Genomic DNA, 17,445 nt, shown 5'->3' with positions numbered 1-17,445 from the left:
GTGTAGCTTAGCCTTAACTCTACGTAGTTCGTGAAAATAGCTTAAGTCGCATGTTGCATGCGCTACATGATAATTTGCATACACTACTCTACACGCTACATGGCTTTGTTACAAGTTTTTATTCACTACAACATTAAAAGTAATGTTTTCAATAATTTGTTACATTTTTCTATTTTTCAATAAAAATTAACTTTTAGTAAAATAATACAAGTAACAATATTAAATTAGTTTCATTGCTCATTTCACCTTTATATTTAATCGTTGACCTTTCCTATTGCTTTGGGTTGCATTTGGTTGCACCAATTATCATAAAATTTTGTCAAATTTCATTATAATCAGTCTAATTTGGTGCAGAATATCATGGAATTGGTGTAACCAAGCACAACCTTGATTAATAATCTAGAAGTAGCATATTGCTTACGCTACACATTGTAGCTTATGCCTCACGCTTCAGAGGGGTGAGGCTACACTACACACTATTCACCATTTAAAACACTGCTGTCCACTATGTTTCTTGTATCCAGACTATCGACTGCGAAACAATTGGCATATTTAACATTTACTCTAGATATTGGCCTTTATAATTTCATCTCTCTACTTGAGGACACATCAGTGTGAAATTTTGTCATATATGTACTTTTAAATTTGTCTGTACAGGTACGTCAATATCTTTTTTCTGGAAGCCATTAGGTCCGTTAGCAACAATGGTGTAGCAAATTAGGGCTGTTTACAAAAGTTGACTTGGTGATATGCTCTTGTAGTTGAGAAGGAGGTAGCTTAGGCCTCCAGGCCGATTATTCCACCACCAACCTATTTCCACATAAACTCACTTGGGATCTATAACAATATTATAGTAAGGATTTAGATTTCACTAAAAAACAATACATAATCCCAAATATAGTAATCACATATGGTGTAGCAGTGTTACTTGGACACGTGGCATGGGTGTTAAGTGTCGAAGTGACTTGCATGGAAATGTCCAAAACTTAGGCACAAAAACACTTCTGTACACAAATAAATAATATTCTTTTAAGAAGAAATAAAATTAACTAACAAAGTAAAAAATAGTATATAATGGTGACAACTAACAAAATGAAGGAAATTAGAAAAGAATTAGTCTAATAAAATCCATTTAGTTGTAACTTGTAATCTTATCAAGAAAACATTGAAAATCACATGTAATCCTCTCATGATATTCTAATTTGTATGAACATCGTTTGATCTTTTCAAAAAGTAGAGAACCCCAACAAAAGAACAAACATGCAAAAAGAACAACATAGCTGCTTTTCTTTCTATGGGTCATGATACCTATAATTAAAAAATGACTAAAATCTAGAGAGCAATAGCCCTATTGAGTAGTTTCATCAACAACAAGAGAATGGAGGCATGCTTGAGGGAAATGTTTACTATATCGGTCTCGTGCAAGGTATTCTATATCAGTAATGGTGGCCGTAACGGTCACCACCATTACTGATACGGGTATTGGCCATGATGGTTGAAAATTTTCTTTTGCCCAAAAAATTCTGAAAAAGTATCTAAAAATTCCAAAATAATGTAAATATTTCAAATATGTATTCATTTTTTTGTTTTGAACATGTTTATGATAGTGTAACGGTCCACTATTTGGTGAGAGTGTTGTATCGGGTTATCTAGTGAATTTGTGAACATGATTAATATGTATCTAATGCTTACACATCACAATCAAGTATTAGAACTAGAAAAAAAGTATAAATACTATTTTTTCAATCTTTTAAAAAAACCCTTGAAGTTTCTATTATATCAAATCACTTCAATCTACGGTTTTAATCTAAAAAATTATAGTAAGAGTGGTCGAAATTTGTTGTAAAATGATTTAGAAGAGATTTTGAAATGAGAAAGTGAAAAAAGAGAAGAAAAATAGATTTAAATAAGGAAAAAAGTTGTCGTTTTTCGACCGTTGCAGGGGTAACGGTTGTTTTGCCCAGTAGCGGCCTTTACAGCCACCATATCAGCCGATACAGTCCCAAAAAGCCAACTGCCCCGTTTCACCCCTGTATCGCGTAACAGTCATAGCCGTTACCTATACGTATCGGCTTTTATGGGCGTAACGTAACGGATATGGAACACCTTGGTCTCGTGTTTCGTATCGGATCCTTGGGGTACAGATATGAATCGGTTATCGCATCGGATAAATCAATTGTATCACGAAATTTATTGCACTTTTTGGGAAACATGGGGAAACATTGGGAAATTGATCGAATATTTCATTAATTTATCTCACTTGTTGGGAAACATGGGGAAACTTTGGGAAATTGATCGAAAATTTCAATGAAACTTCAGGTATTGTTAAAAAATCATTAATACACACTTTTAAAGAATAACATCACACAAACAAGTGCACATAACAGGTTTCCTTTGTATGGGGTCCTAGGCTATGCATTGTCTAACTGGACCGTTGCAAGTATATTCAAAGTCTATTCATATAATTTATGAATGTACGAAGACATGTATGGAAACTAGGATCAATGCATTAACTCGAATAATGTGAGAGATCAATCGGCAAAATTAAAATAATTAATAAAAATCATAAAGCTTGCTACCAGCATCACAAATACTAAGATTCTAGAAGGAGATCATACATAATTTAAGCCTAGGTTGCCAAGCATCATCCTATAAGACCATTAAATGTGGGAAATTAGGATCTAATGGATGTAGAAACATCCAAATAGCATATGGTTAAGCCTATTTTAAAGAGGAATGTCTAATACTATCTAGGGTGTGATCAATGTTCAAAATATCAATATCACATTACGTATCGCATACTTGGGATGCATATACATATCAGCTATCGCGCGGGATATATCGTTTTATTGGGTAATCAACTATAGCTCTGACCTTCTCCGGATCTGCTCTCATGCCCTCAGATGATATTATGAACTCTAAGAAAATGCACTTTGACATGAATGTGCACTTCTTAAGGTTGGCATAAAGCTTTTTAGTTCCGAGGACCTCACAAACTTGCCTTAGATGGTGGAGATGTTTTTCCTTTGATGTGTTATAGATAAGAATGTCATCAAAATACACCATAAGGAACTTACCCTTAAAGGGTCTCAACACCTAGGTCATCACTTTGATAAATATGCTCGGGGCGTTAGTTAAGGCAAAGGGCATGACTAGCCACTCATATAGCCCATCCTTTGTCTTGAAGGCTGTCTTCCACTCATCTCCTGGGCCATGTGTATTTGGTGATGCCCGCTCTTGAGGTCAATTTTCTTAAAGATGGTGGCACCTGCCATTATGTCTAACATATCATCAAGATGCGGTATGGGAAACTGGTACTTGACTGTGATTTTATTGATGGCTCTACTGTCCACACACATACGCCACGTGTTGTCTTTCTTAGGCATGAGAAGCGCTAGCTTGGCACACGAACTTAAACTCTCTTGAATGAAACCCTTCCTTAGGAGCTCATCTACCCGCTTCTTGAACTTTGCATGCTCCGTGAGGTTCATTCGATAATGATGAAGGTTTGATAAAGTCGCCCCATGGATAAGATCAATTGCATGCTGGATGTCCCTCGTGGGTGGAAGCTCATCCGACAAGTCATCTGGGAATACATCGTGAAACTCATCTAGAATTGGATTCACCTTAGGGGGTCCCTCTAAACTAACCTTAGGTGTAAGTTCTCTAGCCACTAAGGCGCACACTATCGAATCCACCTTAGCCTCTCTCGAACTCCTTGGCATTGATAACATGGAGAGACTTAGGTTGGGATCTCCTCGTATCCCTTGGGTTAATTGACTTTCCCTCGGCTTTCTTCTCTGCATTGCTTTTTGGTAGGAGACGAACTAGAGTGATCTTCTTGCCCCGATGCGTGAATGAATACACATTCGAGCAGCCATATATCGTCACATCGCGGTCAAATAACCAAGTTCGTTCCAAAATGATGTGTCTAATATTGATAGGCAAAATGTCGCACCACAACGAATCTGAATAGGATCCAAAGTAAATAGGCACAAGACATCGCTGGGTAATAGGGATGGAAGATGCGTCAACCCATGAAACTTTATAGGGTTGAGGGCGCGGTTCAGGTTTCAAACCCAAACGAGATAAAGTGCTAGTGGAGACCACATTTGTACAACTACCACTATTGACGATCACCTTACAATTCTTCTCCCCACATTTTGCATAGGTGTAAAAAAATCATAGTCCGATGCCAGTCATCATTCTCCTTTGCATAAGTCAAGGTGCACCTGACTACTACAAGTGGTGTGGTCTCTTCTTCTTCTACTTCCTTATCACAAACACTAGTGATATTAGGCTGATAGACTTCAAAATCGCCCAGTTCATCTGATTCTTCTTCACCTTCGCCAATCACTAGGGCCTTGTTCCTCTCTTTCGAGAGACACTGATGCGCAAAGTGACCAAATCCTTGGCAATTAAAGCATCGCGTTTGTTCACCTCCCCTAGAGCTAGCAACTGCCATCCATTTTCCTTTAACATCTCTAGGTTGGACTGGGAACTAACTTGGGGCTTGGATTGACTCCCCACGTCAGACTTTGTCCCTTGAGGATAAGTCTCGACACTTGGATTCCGAGAGTCATAACGCCTACCAACTGATACTTTCAGATAGTACTTAATGTCTTACACCACTTGGTACATGTGCTCCAATGTGCCAATGTCACAAGAATAAAGTTCTCATTGGATCTCGACTCGGAGGCCCATCCTGAATCTGGACAATGTAATCATTGGGTCCTTAATGTCACATTGCATCACGTCTTCCTCGAACTTGGCGATGTAGTCTGACACAGTCATAGGTCCTTAGCGCAAGGCCTGCCATAGTTTAGGAGCCTCTAGCGATAAGAGAGAGAGAGAGATAATTTTCTTTATGGACCTCTTTCATCTCAGTCCAGTGTGCAACTGGGGGTTCTCCTCTCCTTTCAATTTTACGCTCCATGTTGGTCCAAAAAAGTTTGGCCTAGCCCACCGGCTTCATCTTAGCAAATCTCACTCGACGGCATCAGACATATCAACCTAATTAAAATAGTGGTCCTTGTTTGCCACCTAATTAAGGAATGCTTTTGGAGTCCAAGTAACCATCAAAACTGGGAGCCTTGACTTTTGCACCCTTCATGACTTGCGTGTTTGGATCATGATGGTCATGATGTTCCTCACGTTGTAGTTGTACTTGTGCTCGACCACGGCCAACGCCTTGGCCACCACCACCTTCTCGCCCATCCACTTGATCTCCAGCTTGAGATTCAACATCTTCCCCAATGTCGGGGTTTGCCTGTTTGGAGGCCTCAAGTTGATTGACACATGCATTGGTTGTGGTCAATTGAGTAGCGATGGTTCTATTGTGCGCTTCAATGGCCGTCAGATGGTGGTTGATAGCATTAAGGGCTTCAGTAATCAACTCCAGATTCATTCTGGACTGTAGACCAAAGCCACGTCAAGAACGAGGGGGCATACACAAGGAAACTCTAAAAGGAAAACCTAGATACTAGGATAATGTTATGACACAGATAAAACCAATCTAGAGATCAAACTGGACACATTCAAACACTAATTTGAAAATTCAGCAAGCCATTACCTTCAAATATTATGTTGAAAATTCAGCAGGACGGTAATATGAGAATACCAAACTGAAAATTCAGTAAGGTGACAACTTGAGTTACTATGCTGAAAATTCAGCAATGGTATAAGTGGAAAACACTAGTTGAAAATTCAGCAATAGGATACTTCAAACTATGAACAAAATCAACATTAGGATCCTAGATCCTATATGCAATGTATGCTCTACTAACCCTAGATGTGACTCTAACCTAAGTGCAACACAAAAATCCTATGCAAAACCTATGGCTCTAATACTGAATTTGATGTAGGACCAATGCATGAACTTGAATAATGTGAGAGATCAATCAGCAAAATTAAATTAATTAATGAAAATCACAAACTTGCTACCATCATCACAAATACCAAGATTCTAAAAGGAGATCATGCATAGTTTAAGCCTAGGTTGCCAAGCATCATCCTACAAGACCATTAAATATGAGAAACTAGGATCTAATGGATGTAGAAATATCCAAATACAATAAGGTTAAGCCTATTTTAAAGATGAAGGTCTAATACTGTCTAGGGTGAGATCAATGTTCAAAATATCGATCTCACGTTACGTATCGCATACTTGGGATGCAAATACGTATCGGTTATCGCATGGGATATATCGTTTGTATTGGGTAATTTATCGCACCTTTTGGGAAACATTGAGAAAATTGTTAAATTTTTTAATGAAACTTTAGAGATTGTTAAAAAAGACTTTAATAAACACTTTTAAATCATAACATCTCAAAAAAGAAATGTACATAGTTGGTTTCTTGTATAGGGTCCTAAGTTATGCGCTGTTTGACTGAACTAATGCAACTATATTCAAATTGAATGCATAACATTTAGAGTGTGATGATCATTTCATCAAACACTCCTAAATACTCTAAAAATAGTCTCAATTGACAGGTAGGTGGTTTAAGGGAAATTTTGAATTTTCTAAAAATATTTTATTAATTTTAGTTAAAAAAATGATTTTTATTGTTTGAATATTAATGCTAACTTAACAAATCAATAGATCAGCCCTCATATATGCTTGATTTCACGTTTAGAGTGTAACATTGTAAGCAATTTGGGCTAAATAGCAGAAAATTTTGAATTTTCCCCAAAATTTCCCAAATCGAACCACCTACACTCAAATTTCAAAATTAGAATGTATGTGATGATCATTTCATCAAATACTCCTAAATACTTCGAAATTAGTCTTAATTGATAGTTGGTTGAAGGAAATTTTTTTAAAAAAGCATGAAGAACATAAAAACCAATGGATATCGAAATTAGAGCTCTAACTCCATGATTTTTCATGCAAAACATGAAAAACCAATGGATTTGTAACCATTTAACACTCATTTAACATAATTTCAACAAAAAAGGATTGGAAATTGAAAATGCTCATCGGATCGAACATGTGGGATATATTGGCACTACCTGTGCATTTCGTATCGTATAGGTGGTATACAAGAGATATCATGGTATATATCGGCCAATATCGTCAATACTTAAAACATTGGGTCAGATTAGGGTTTAGGGAAATTGAGGAAAACTTGGAATTAGGGTAAGTTGGGTAAAAGGGGTTAAAAGGTTTAGATATTAGGAGAAGGGAATTAGGGTTTTGGATGTAGGGAATTTAGGGATTTGGGTTTAATAGAAAGTTTTGAAGATCTAGGATTTGGTAATTTGGGGAAATTGGAAGATTTGGGATTTTTAGGTTTATGGTTAGGGTTTGGACAAGAGAAGATAAGGTTTTGGAGGAATGGTTCAAAGAAGCAAAGGGGACTAGAAGAGTGGATGTACAGACCAACTCATGGGCTCACATGTGTGGCTGTATGGTCACACGTGTGGGGTCCGGTCTGTTAGGGTTTGGTTTGTAACTTTAAGGTTTTGAGGAAAAAGATGATGAAGAAGAAAAGAAGGTGTTGGAAGAGGTTTTGGATGAAGAACTAACGAGATTTAAACAAAATACCTTGCACGAAGAAGGAAAACTCAAAGATAGATAACTGGAAGCCTCACACTCCCGTGATTGAAGATAGGCATCGCACCGATCTTCGTTTCAAATCACATGGAACAAGTCTTCACATCGCATGAAGAATAAGAAACAAAGGAGCTTTGTTTTTTTTTTTTTTTAAAGAGAGAAAATCCATCATTAAGGAGGTCATCCCCCTCTTCATATATTCTCAAGACTTTTCAAAATTACAAATTAAACCATGTTTTAACGACTCTGACCAAAATAACCCTAGTCTAATGAAAAATCAAATAACATCACTCATAAGGTGTCCAAAACATAAATCAATCATAAACTAAATCTTAAAACATAATTATGTCCTCTGATGATGAGAATGGTCAACGATCAACAGCTTGATCATGTAATCTATGCGATCCAACGGCCCGATCGTCATGTCCCTCAAATCCAATGGTCCAAATCACTTCTTAAAGCAACCCATGTGCATCTTCCCATTGTGGGGTCTTCTAGATGCTTGCACATGCACATGGTGTCTTCAACATGAACATGGATACTCACTTAGCCACAGAAATCGGTGCCCCCCGCCTCCTCTGATATGTATGCAAATGTGTATGTGATGTGATGTCCTCATAAAAAAAGAAGTAAAAAACACAAGCAATACATTTAACATTTTTTTTTATAACTATTTTAGATAATATTATTAATTATATTTAAAAAACATCAAACATTTAAATGCTCTAAAAATGTGGTCAATTGACCATTGATAGAAAATAAATTTTGGAAAAAAATCAATATTTTATTATTATTTTTAATTAAGAATATTTGCTAAAAAAAATCTCCAAAACATCAATAATTAGTAGATCACGTGTGATACATGTTTCGTTTCATATTAGGACACTAAGATTGCAACCAATTTAAAAGAAATTGGTGAGATTTTGATTTTTCCTCAAATCGGACCACCTACCCCCAAATCCCTAAATTAAAGCGTATGTGGTGATAATTTCACTAAACACTCCCACATACTTTGAAATTGGATTGAATTGACCGCTGATAGAAGTGGAATTTCAAAAAAAAAATCTAAAAAATATTTTATACTATTTTGTAATTAATTATTTTTTTTTTCCCTAAAAATTCTCCAAAACTATAAGAATTAGTAGATCTGGCCTCATACATGTTTGATTTCGTGTTTGGATAGTAAGATTGCAACCAATTTTCAAAGAAATTGTGAAAATTTTAAAATTTCCCCAATTGTTTCCAAATTGGACCCCCTAATATTAAATCTCATAATCAAAGGTTGAAATCCTTGATTTTCCATGTAAAACATGAAGAATCATGATTTCTGACCATTTTGCACTCATTTCCATCCTTAGCTCTAAATCCCATGCAAGTACAGGATGTGGACTATTAAAGGATCTAACTGTTGGATTCCCATTAAATTTAATCAAAACACTTTAATGATGGAATGTAAAGATCATTGAAAACATTTTAGAAACCTTTGAAAAAATTTAAATGCACTGGCTTACTTTAAAACACTTGACGGACGGTCTCATTGACAAGATCCATCCACAAACAAGTGTTGGGGAGATTAGTGGATCCCTCATTGGTGCATGTAGGGCTTCCACCACATCCCAATGCGTGCTCCCAACAATGCTCATACACTGGCCACCAATTTAATCTCAAAAGGTTGTCTGCAATATTAGGACCATAAAGTCCCCCCATGATCAGTCAAAGCTAGTATACAATCAAGTCAATCCAATCTGAGTATGATGGGCCTCTTCGTTAGGAGACTTGATAAGATTCACTGATGCGAATGTCCAATTGACCCCAGCCCAAGTAATCATGAACAAGTGAACATTCACACTCTCATGTGGTAAACGGTATTGGCAACAAGATGCCCGATGTTGGAGATTAATCCATTCCAACTCATCTTTGGTTCCTTGTCACATGGAATAACCACAAAACTAATCCTGGGTCGCCCAAGGCTGATTAAGTGGTTATGGAATTTAGGGTTCTTGAGACCGTGGTCCACTTCATTCTTTCCCCATGGACCTATGATAATCAGCAAATATAACCCACTAAACATATTCAATGCATAAGTTCCACACAATTACTGATGAAAAACAAAAGTATATTCCATTCAACTAAGTGGTCATAGATAAAGAATATCCATCAACATATGTATCATTGGCTTTCGAGAGCACACGTATCTAACATTGTCTTTTTGTCTCGCCTTGCCCATTCACAACTACTAATTTTTCTTATCGTTTGGTGTGCTCTCAATTTTCTTGTAACACCAATTTATGTTAATGTTTTCCGTTTCTTAATCAAACTTTTTTCTTTCTAACATTCTCCTCTAATGGGCAGGTTATCGGGCAAGGCAGTCAACCATTTGTCTTTTCCCAGAAGTTCTGGCATGATGCCACTTCTTCCCCATTTCCAGATAACACAGGAAAGAGGGCAGCAAACTTTGCAAATTGGCTTCATAAAAGAGAAGAGGAGCTCCTGCAGGATGAGGCAAATCTCAGTGCCGATTTACAGTGTGGTGACATTTTCCATCTGTTTGCTCTAGTTTCTTCAGGTGAACTGTCCATTTCACCTGTCCTGCCAGCCGAAGGTGTTGGAGAAGCTGACGAGCAGAGTAGTTTAAAGCGTAAAATTGATAAAAGGAAATCATATTGTGATGAGAAGTTTAAGAAGCAGAAAGTCCATGATTCAAATAATAGTGATTCTCGTCGAGAAAAAGGTTTTCCTGGCATCAAGGTATCATTAAGTCGTGCTACATATTCAAGAGCAGAAGCTGTGGACTTCTTCGCAAATGATGAGAAGCATACAAGTTCTTGGTCTTATGATGAAACTAATCTATCTAAATCCTTTTCTCATCTTATACCTGGTGGGACTGCATCTCCTATAAAGAATTTGAATCCAGACCATATATTTGACAGTGGCGATTCAGTAAAAATGGCCCCCAATGAACGTCTATGGGAAGCTATTACTAGTTATGTTGAACTCTCAACATCAAGACCTGCTGGTTGGGAACAACTGGCTCCTTTCTCTCTTCAGCTTTTCATGACTGTCCATGTTGCCATTCATAAAGCTGGTGAGCAAGGGTTGAACATGGAAGAAGTTTCTCGAGTCATGGTCATGCAAGGTAGGTTATATATCTTATTTATTACTTGCTCTGTTCATTTCAGGAAACACAATATGCAAAAAGTTCCCTTATATTGAATTTCAGCACTTTTTTCCATGTACTTTTGTAATTTTTAAATTTATTCTTCTAGGAGAAAAAATGGCCGAATTTATCGTGGATATGCTTCAGATATTTGGACTAGTCATAAAGGTATGGTGCGATACGATGCGTTAAGCAATTTGAGAATGCTAACTCCACCCACCCACACACACACACTTTTTGATTTTTATTTGAGAATTGGTCCTTTCAAAAGATTGTATTTGACAATTTTTTCACCCAATCACTTGTATGTTTGTATCATTGAGTCCGTACTGATAACTTGTGGGATTGAGTTACATTTTTATGTTTAAGAGCATGTTACTTGACATTGTGACTTCTTCCCAGAATGTTGACAGCTACGATATCTCCTATTATATTTACTCTTGCTAGCCTTTCCATTTACTATGTTGCTCTTCAAGATTTCTTGCTCGGTGATGGGAAAATTTGAAAGAATCCAAAGATGTTTTCTTTAGGAAAGGTAGGGATGAAGAGGAACAGGAGGAAAAGGGATTTGAGTTGACGAAGGAATATATAAAAATGAGAAACAAATGGGTTCACAAAGCACTCATACCAATCATAGTTGTTGTTAATGGAAGTGGATATGGCCCACCTAGGTCCACGTAGCTCTTATTCCCTTATTATCTTTTGTTTTATAAATTAGGATTTGTTAGGTACTTTTTCTTTTGCTACTTAAAGGATATACTTGTCAGAGAGAGGAGAAGGTCCCACTCAAATTAGGGGCTCCCCCGCTCGCTCTCTCTCCATAAAATTGAGTGCCCTTCTATTGTTTCCAATTGATGAGTTTTATTTTTTAATTTATGTAATTTATGTATATTTTTCAGGTAACGATTTTTAAGAAAAATCAAAGAAAATCTTACGATTTACAATACGATTGGTGATTTGATATGATTCAACACCTATAACGATTTGCAATGTAATAAACATTTTGACAACAACACACACACACACATACACACACGCACACACGTGGGAAATGGTACTATGAGGTCGAGTTGCGTGGGCCCCACCGCGATGTGTGTCGAACATCAACACCGTGCAGTTGATGGGTCTTTTTTAGGTTATGGGATATCCCAAAAATCAACCGTATATGGAACTCAGGTGGGCCATACCATCTAAAACCATGTGAAGACATGCCTAAAACATATAAAAGTATTTGGTTGGGCCCACCTTAGTTTTGGATGCGGCCGAAACTTGGCCTGACCCCTCATCCAAGTGGGACACACAATGAATGGGCTGGATTTGTGAAACATATCTCGGTGGGTTCAATAAATGATTATGAATGTTTTAATGGGAGGGTAACCCCTCTCGACTGTTGCATGTGGTGTGGCCCACCTAAGTCATGGATTGACTTGAATTTTAAGTCCGTGGCTTATCATAGGATGGTGCATCTGATTGATGGGGTAGATGTTTGACACACATTACGGTGGGGCCCACACAGCTCGACCTCATGGGAAGTTCCCATGAGGTCGACCTCATAGTACTATTTCCCCTTATGTGTGCGTGTGCGTGTGTGTACATGTGCATGTGTCTGTGTGAAATTTCCAACAGTAGAAGCGTAAGTATGATTTGTTTCGGCAAACCTAAAGTAGATGGTGGTGATGGAATTAGAAGCATAAGACAAAAGGTAGTAAACTCTTTCCGAGGAAGTAGTTATAGAGATCCATGACGAACCTAATGCACTTTGGGGAAAAATCATGGGAGCAAATTATTGGTGTAGGGATAGGGTTGCATTTATTTATTTATCATTTTTTAGGTTTTGGGAGGACATGGAGTTGGGTGCCAAAGCATTTAATTCTGTGTATATGAACTGTTTTTGGTTATTAGAATGGTTTGGAATCTGAATGACTCCTCTTGAAATGCCATCGAGTAGACTGCTCAAAGAATCGGCTAAAAACTTGACTTGAAAGTTAATACTAGGTCACTAACAATTATTTAAAACATATAACTATATTTCATAATTCGAAAAATAGAAAAGATATTTCATGTAAAATATTGAATTGAGAAAAAATTGTGTATTCAACATCGTTTATGGGTCAACTGATTAATGGAGTGATGTGTTCTTTGTGCATGGCATGTGCATTGTTGATCCCACCAGACAAATGGCATGGTTTCACACACTTGTTCCACCCAATGTTTGCTATATCAGCGATTTCGGGCAATATATCGGTCAATATTATCAGTATTGGAGGGCTGTGATACGAAACCGATGAATAGTTGCGGGAATACTGGGTATCGCCAATAATATCATGCGATATCGATACATATCGCCGATATCAAAATATATCGCATGTCAGCCTTCACATTTTAAATAGTATCCACAATATTACCATTGATAAGCTGCAATATCGACAGAACCCTTCGAAAAAGGGACTCAAAATTGCATTTGGAAAAAAAAAAAAATCGAAAATAAGAAGAAGAAAAAAAGACGTACCTTTCTCTCCCCCTCCCCCTCGTTGGCTACTCTCTCTCTCTCTCTCTCTCTCTCTCTCTCTCTCTCTCTCTTCCTTTTTTTTCCTCTCCTTCCCCTCCTTCCCTCTCTCTCTCCCTCCCTCCCTCCCTGCATGGCAATCTTTTCAAAGTAAAGGCCTGCAGCAGCGTCTTTCATCCATTTAAAAGGGAGGTCTCAATCCAGCTGATTGGACCACAAGTAATGGTCTGCTAAGTGGATAATTTGCAACTATCGTGTACATAACATCAAACACTTTCAATAGGTCAGTCCCACCATCGGGATCAACTATTGCAAATATCAGCCCCATATACTAATCTGGTGGGCACACTACAGAAAATAATTTTAGCCATTGATAAATAGCACAATACAAGTGTGGCCCACTCAATAAGTGGATGTGGCAGAATTTTGCACAAGGTGATCCTCGTGATGGGGCTAACTTATTGGATGGGTGAGATATCAAACGCACATGAGATGTTAGAAGTTATTTGTTGGGTGGACCATAAGTTGTGATCCATCCGGTTGGACCTTAGACCTCTTTAAAAGCTGGGGTATTTGATACTCTGGTTGTGTATTTAGGGTTGTTGCATAAGCACTTAGAAATGGATTTAAGCGGCATATATATTAACCCACTTAAGCTAATTAAATTGTGGATCCCACACTCGCAATGTATTTGTTAGGCATGCACTAAAATTTTTACACATGCTAGATATTAACTCAAAATAAACCAATTTAATTGTGGAACCCATTGTCGCTAAGACATGATCCCAAAATTAGACGTTTGAACGATCTTGTCCTTTGATTCATGGACACTTGTTTGTTGAAACAGGACCATTGGATATTTTTCATTCTTAATTGTCCAGTAAATGTCCACTTATCTCATCATCGTATGAGGAATTAAACCTAATTTTTTGGTTACGAGACATAATTTGAACAATTTAATTTTAATTACTTGTATGCCAAGTATGCAATTTTCAAAGATAATTAATTTGTTGTATTTTCATTCATGTCTTCTTATATTTATAAATTATATGGACTGATTTGAATGTAGTTCCATTATTTCTATTAGCCAGCGTGTTGTTTAGAACCCTATACAAAGTAAACTTATTTTGTGCACTTGTTTTTTTTTGGTAGTCTTTTGATTTCTAAGCGTGTATTGATGTCCTCTTTTACATTCCCTGTAGTTTCATTCAAAAAATAACCAATTTCCCAATGTTTCCCAAAAACAGCAATACATTCCACGATACATCGGATATTTTCGATGCGAATCCTTGGGATGCCTTTCCTATGATTAGTGACCCCCCTACAACTGCCTAACTGTGGGGAGCCCCCGTTCTGCCAAAGGTGGAAGCATTTTGCCAGAGATGTTAGTGGATAAAGAGAAGGTCTCAAGTCTACCAGTTGGACCATGATTTACAGTCCACCCAGCGAATAAATTCTAACCTATCATGTGCACATCCAACCTATCTAATGAGTTGGCCCCAACACAAGTATCACCTTGTGCAAAAACCAGCCAAATCCTCTTATCAGGTAGGCCACACCATAGAAAACAATGCATAACCATTGATAAATAAGAAAATACAAGTGTGGTTCACTCGATGAATGGATGTGATTGATTTCTTCACAAGGCGATCCTCATGATGGGACCAACCTATTGGACAGATTGGATGTTGCATGTACATGAAAGGTTAGAAGCTATCCGCTGGGTGGACTGTAACTTATGGTCCAACTGGTTGGACTTGAGACCTTCTCGTGGGTAAAACTATCAGATGTAACCATTTGAAGAATAAGATGGTAAGGCTTGCTAGTAGGGCTACCATTTTGCATAGGAGATGAGGAAACAATTAATTACCTCTCCACCCATTATGGTTTGTATAGTCATTTATGTTGGTTGATCCTTTTTAGACTGAGTTAAAAAATTTCAAACACGATCTGTGAGTTCTTTGAGAATTGATGAAGTAGACCTGTTCGAAGTAGGAATAATTCTTTGGAGAATCATTCCTTTTGCTACACAGAAAGATCAAAAAGAAATATCATCAGAGATGAGAGGTCCATTTCTATGGAGTGGAGAAAATTAAAGTGGCTGTCATAAGTGGGCTTTGGTGAAAGACAGATCCAGGAGTATCTCTTTCCAAGATGTCCTGAATATAATTGGAGAATAGTAGTGTAGGAAGGTCAAGAAGATAAGTAATAGTGTCTATTACAAAGAACCAATGAATTTCAAAACAAAAATTTGATGGTAGTTCATTTCGCAAACTGGGGATGGTCAGAAGTAAGAACTGGTGTGGTGCAAGATGATATGGGCAGGCAGTATTAGATAGGTGTTCTCTGGACCACAGATGAAAAAGATTCAAGCAGAAGCAAGGGGTGCTATAAGTAGGACTTGGGATTTTTATGTCATCTTGGCAAGCTTGTACTTGCAGGAGATTCTCAATGTACCATCTCTTGGGTATCAATGGAGAGTTTGCTTCCATGGAGATTTTTGAATATTTTTGAGGTGATTTGAGATCTAGTTAATGACATTGGTTTCTATTCTTCACGTTCATTGTGAATCCGATGACATGGTGAATAGATTAGTGGGACAAGGGGTTTCTGCTTCGTCTTTTTATGATAGCTATCAGCCACTGTTGCAACATATCTTTGAGTTTATTCTAAATAAAATTTGTCATTTGTCCAAAAAAATAAAATAAAATAATAAAGAAAAGAAAAAGAAGCACTAGTGTGTAATGCAATCACAGATAATAGAGATCTTAACTTATTCCAAATGATGAAAAACTATGCAATCACCATGTATCTTCTGCAGCTTTTTATACTTGAACTTTATGATATGTTGCCAAATTGCTGAGAGTGATTCCTATTCAGGTTAATGCTTATGATTGTGTCCGTGCACTTGATGCTTCATATGGACCTAAATATTTGCTTAGTTCAATCACTGGTCACTATCAAGATGCAAAGCCAGCCTCCTGCTTTAAGTCTCAGGTGATGAATAATGAGCGCTTTCAGACACTTCTCCAAGAAAGTCATGAAGACAGCAACACTTTACAGCAGACTACTATGAACCTCTGTGACGGGCATAAAGTAACCATTCTGGATTTTCCTGAAGAGGGCGATCAACCCGATGGCAAAGCTCAGACCAATGCAGGGGATGACAAGCTTGAAAATTATATGGAGGAAGCTTGTTCCTCAGAAGGGGTTGAGAGAGAGAGTCGCACATCTTCAGATGACTTGCCTACATTTAGGCCTATATTACCATGGTTGAATGGGGATGGCAGCACAAATACAGTCCTTTACAGGGGCCTTACACGTAACATTCTTGGAGCTGTGATGCAAAATCCGGGTATATCAGAGGTAGATTATATGACTTACATGTTCATGGAAAATATCTCGATTTTTCTTCTCCCTTTTTTGTTCTCTCTTTTCAGGCGGTTTTCCTTCTGTTTCTTGTTGCATAAGAGATGTTTCTTAGAGTAAAAATGAATACATGCAACTTGATCTTCAAAATTACCAACATCTTCCTTCCTAATTGCCTCTTGCCTGCCCCTGACCAAAGTTGATCATTTGAGTTTATGACTAACTGCAACCTGACAGTGCCTGGAAAGACCATTGTCAAGGAAGTTATGTTTTAGACAAAAGGCTTGATCCACTGTCCAGTATCATTTATAAAATGGCATCAACCCTATAGTTGCCCGCCTCATGGATGACCAATCGACAACAAATGCAGTGACCGGTTCTTTTATAGCCATTCAATTGATAGCTTTTTTTTTTTTTTTTTTTCTGGACAACTTAACGATCTTTTCTGTCCAAAACAGGTGATGGATCTGGATCCTTACTCTTGCTCGGGTGGTAGACTCCCAGGAGTTTCACCACCCGGTCAAGGGTTCGAGTATCCATAGGTGGTGAAATTCCACTAGCGTGAGTGTGTGGGGTGTGTTAAAAAAAAAGAAAAAAAGAAAAAAAAAAGGTGATGGATCTGATATCTTTGGTTCACCAAAGAGGTAATGCTAATTGGACGGCCTGGATCCATTGCTAAAATGCAACAATCCATGGTTTGTGGTGTTAATAGCCATTTACGAGATTGTACTTGTTTGGACAGCAGTTGCAATTATTATTATTATTATTATTATTTTAATATATATATATAAAAACTGCATTTGTTAGCTGGAAAAAGTTTTAATAAGACAAATTATCTGATCAAATTATGCTCTGCCA

General features: G+C 37.5%; 1 protein-coding gene and 1 long non-coding RNA gene across 7 annotated transcripts in view; both read left to right on the top strand.

The window, feature by feature from the left end:
* Positions 1-17,445, top strand: part of LOC131242975 (uncharacterized) — an 87,293-nt gene that overhangs the window by 63,549 nt on the left and 6,299 nt on the right. For all 6 annotated transcript variants that reach the window (XM_058241996.1, XM_058241995.1, XM_058241997.1 and 3 more), the window contains 3 exons: positions 9,908-10,691; positions 10,822-10,880; positions 16,099-16,584. In XM_058241996.1, the coding sequence (XP_058097979.1) occupies positions 9,908-10,691; positions 10,822-10,880; positions 16,099-16,584 (1,329 nt within the window). The remainder of the gene's footprint in view (positions 1-9,907; positions 10,692-10,821; positions 10,881-16,098; positions 16,585-17,445) is intronic.
* Positions 16,591-17,347, top strand: LOC131242976 (uncharacterized). Its single transcript, XR_009169792.1, has 2 exons — positions 16,591-17,045; positions 17,198-17,347. It is a non-coding gene; the product is annotated as an uncharacterized LOC131242976 (long non-coding RNA).

The sequence above is a fragment of the Magnolia sinica genome, chromosome 4, assembly GCF_029962835.1.
Source record: "Magnolia sinica isolate HGM2019 chromosome 4, MsV1, whole genome shotgun sequence".
Taxonomy (NCBI): domain Eukaryota; kingdom Viridiplantae; phylum Streptophyta; class Magnoliopsida; order Magnoliales; family Magnoliaceae; genus Magnolia; species Magnolia sinica.
Note: the sequence above shows the minus strand (reverse complement) of the source record. Positions and strands in the feature narration are given on the sequence as shown.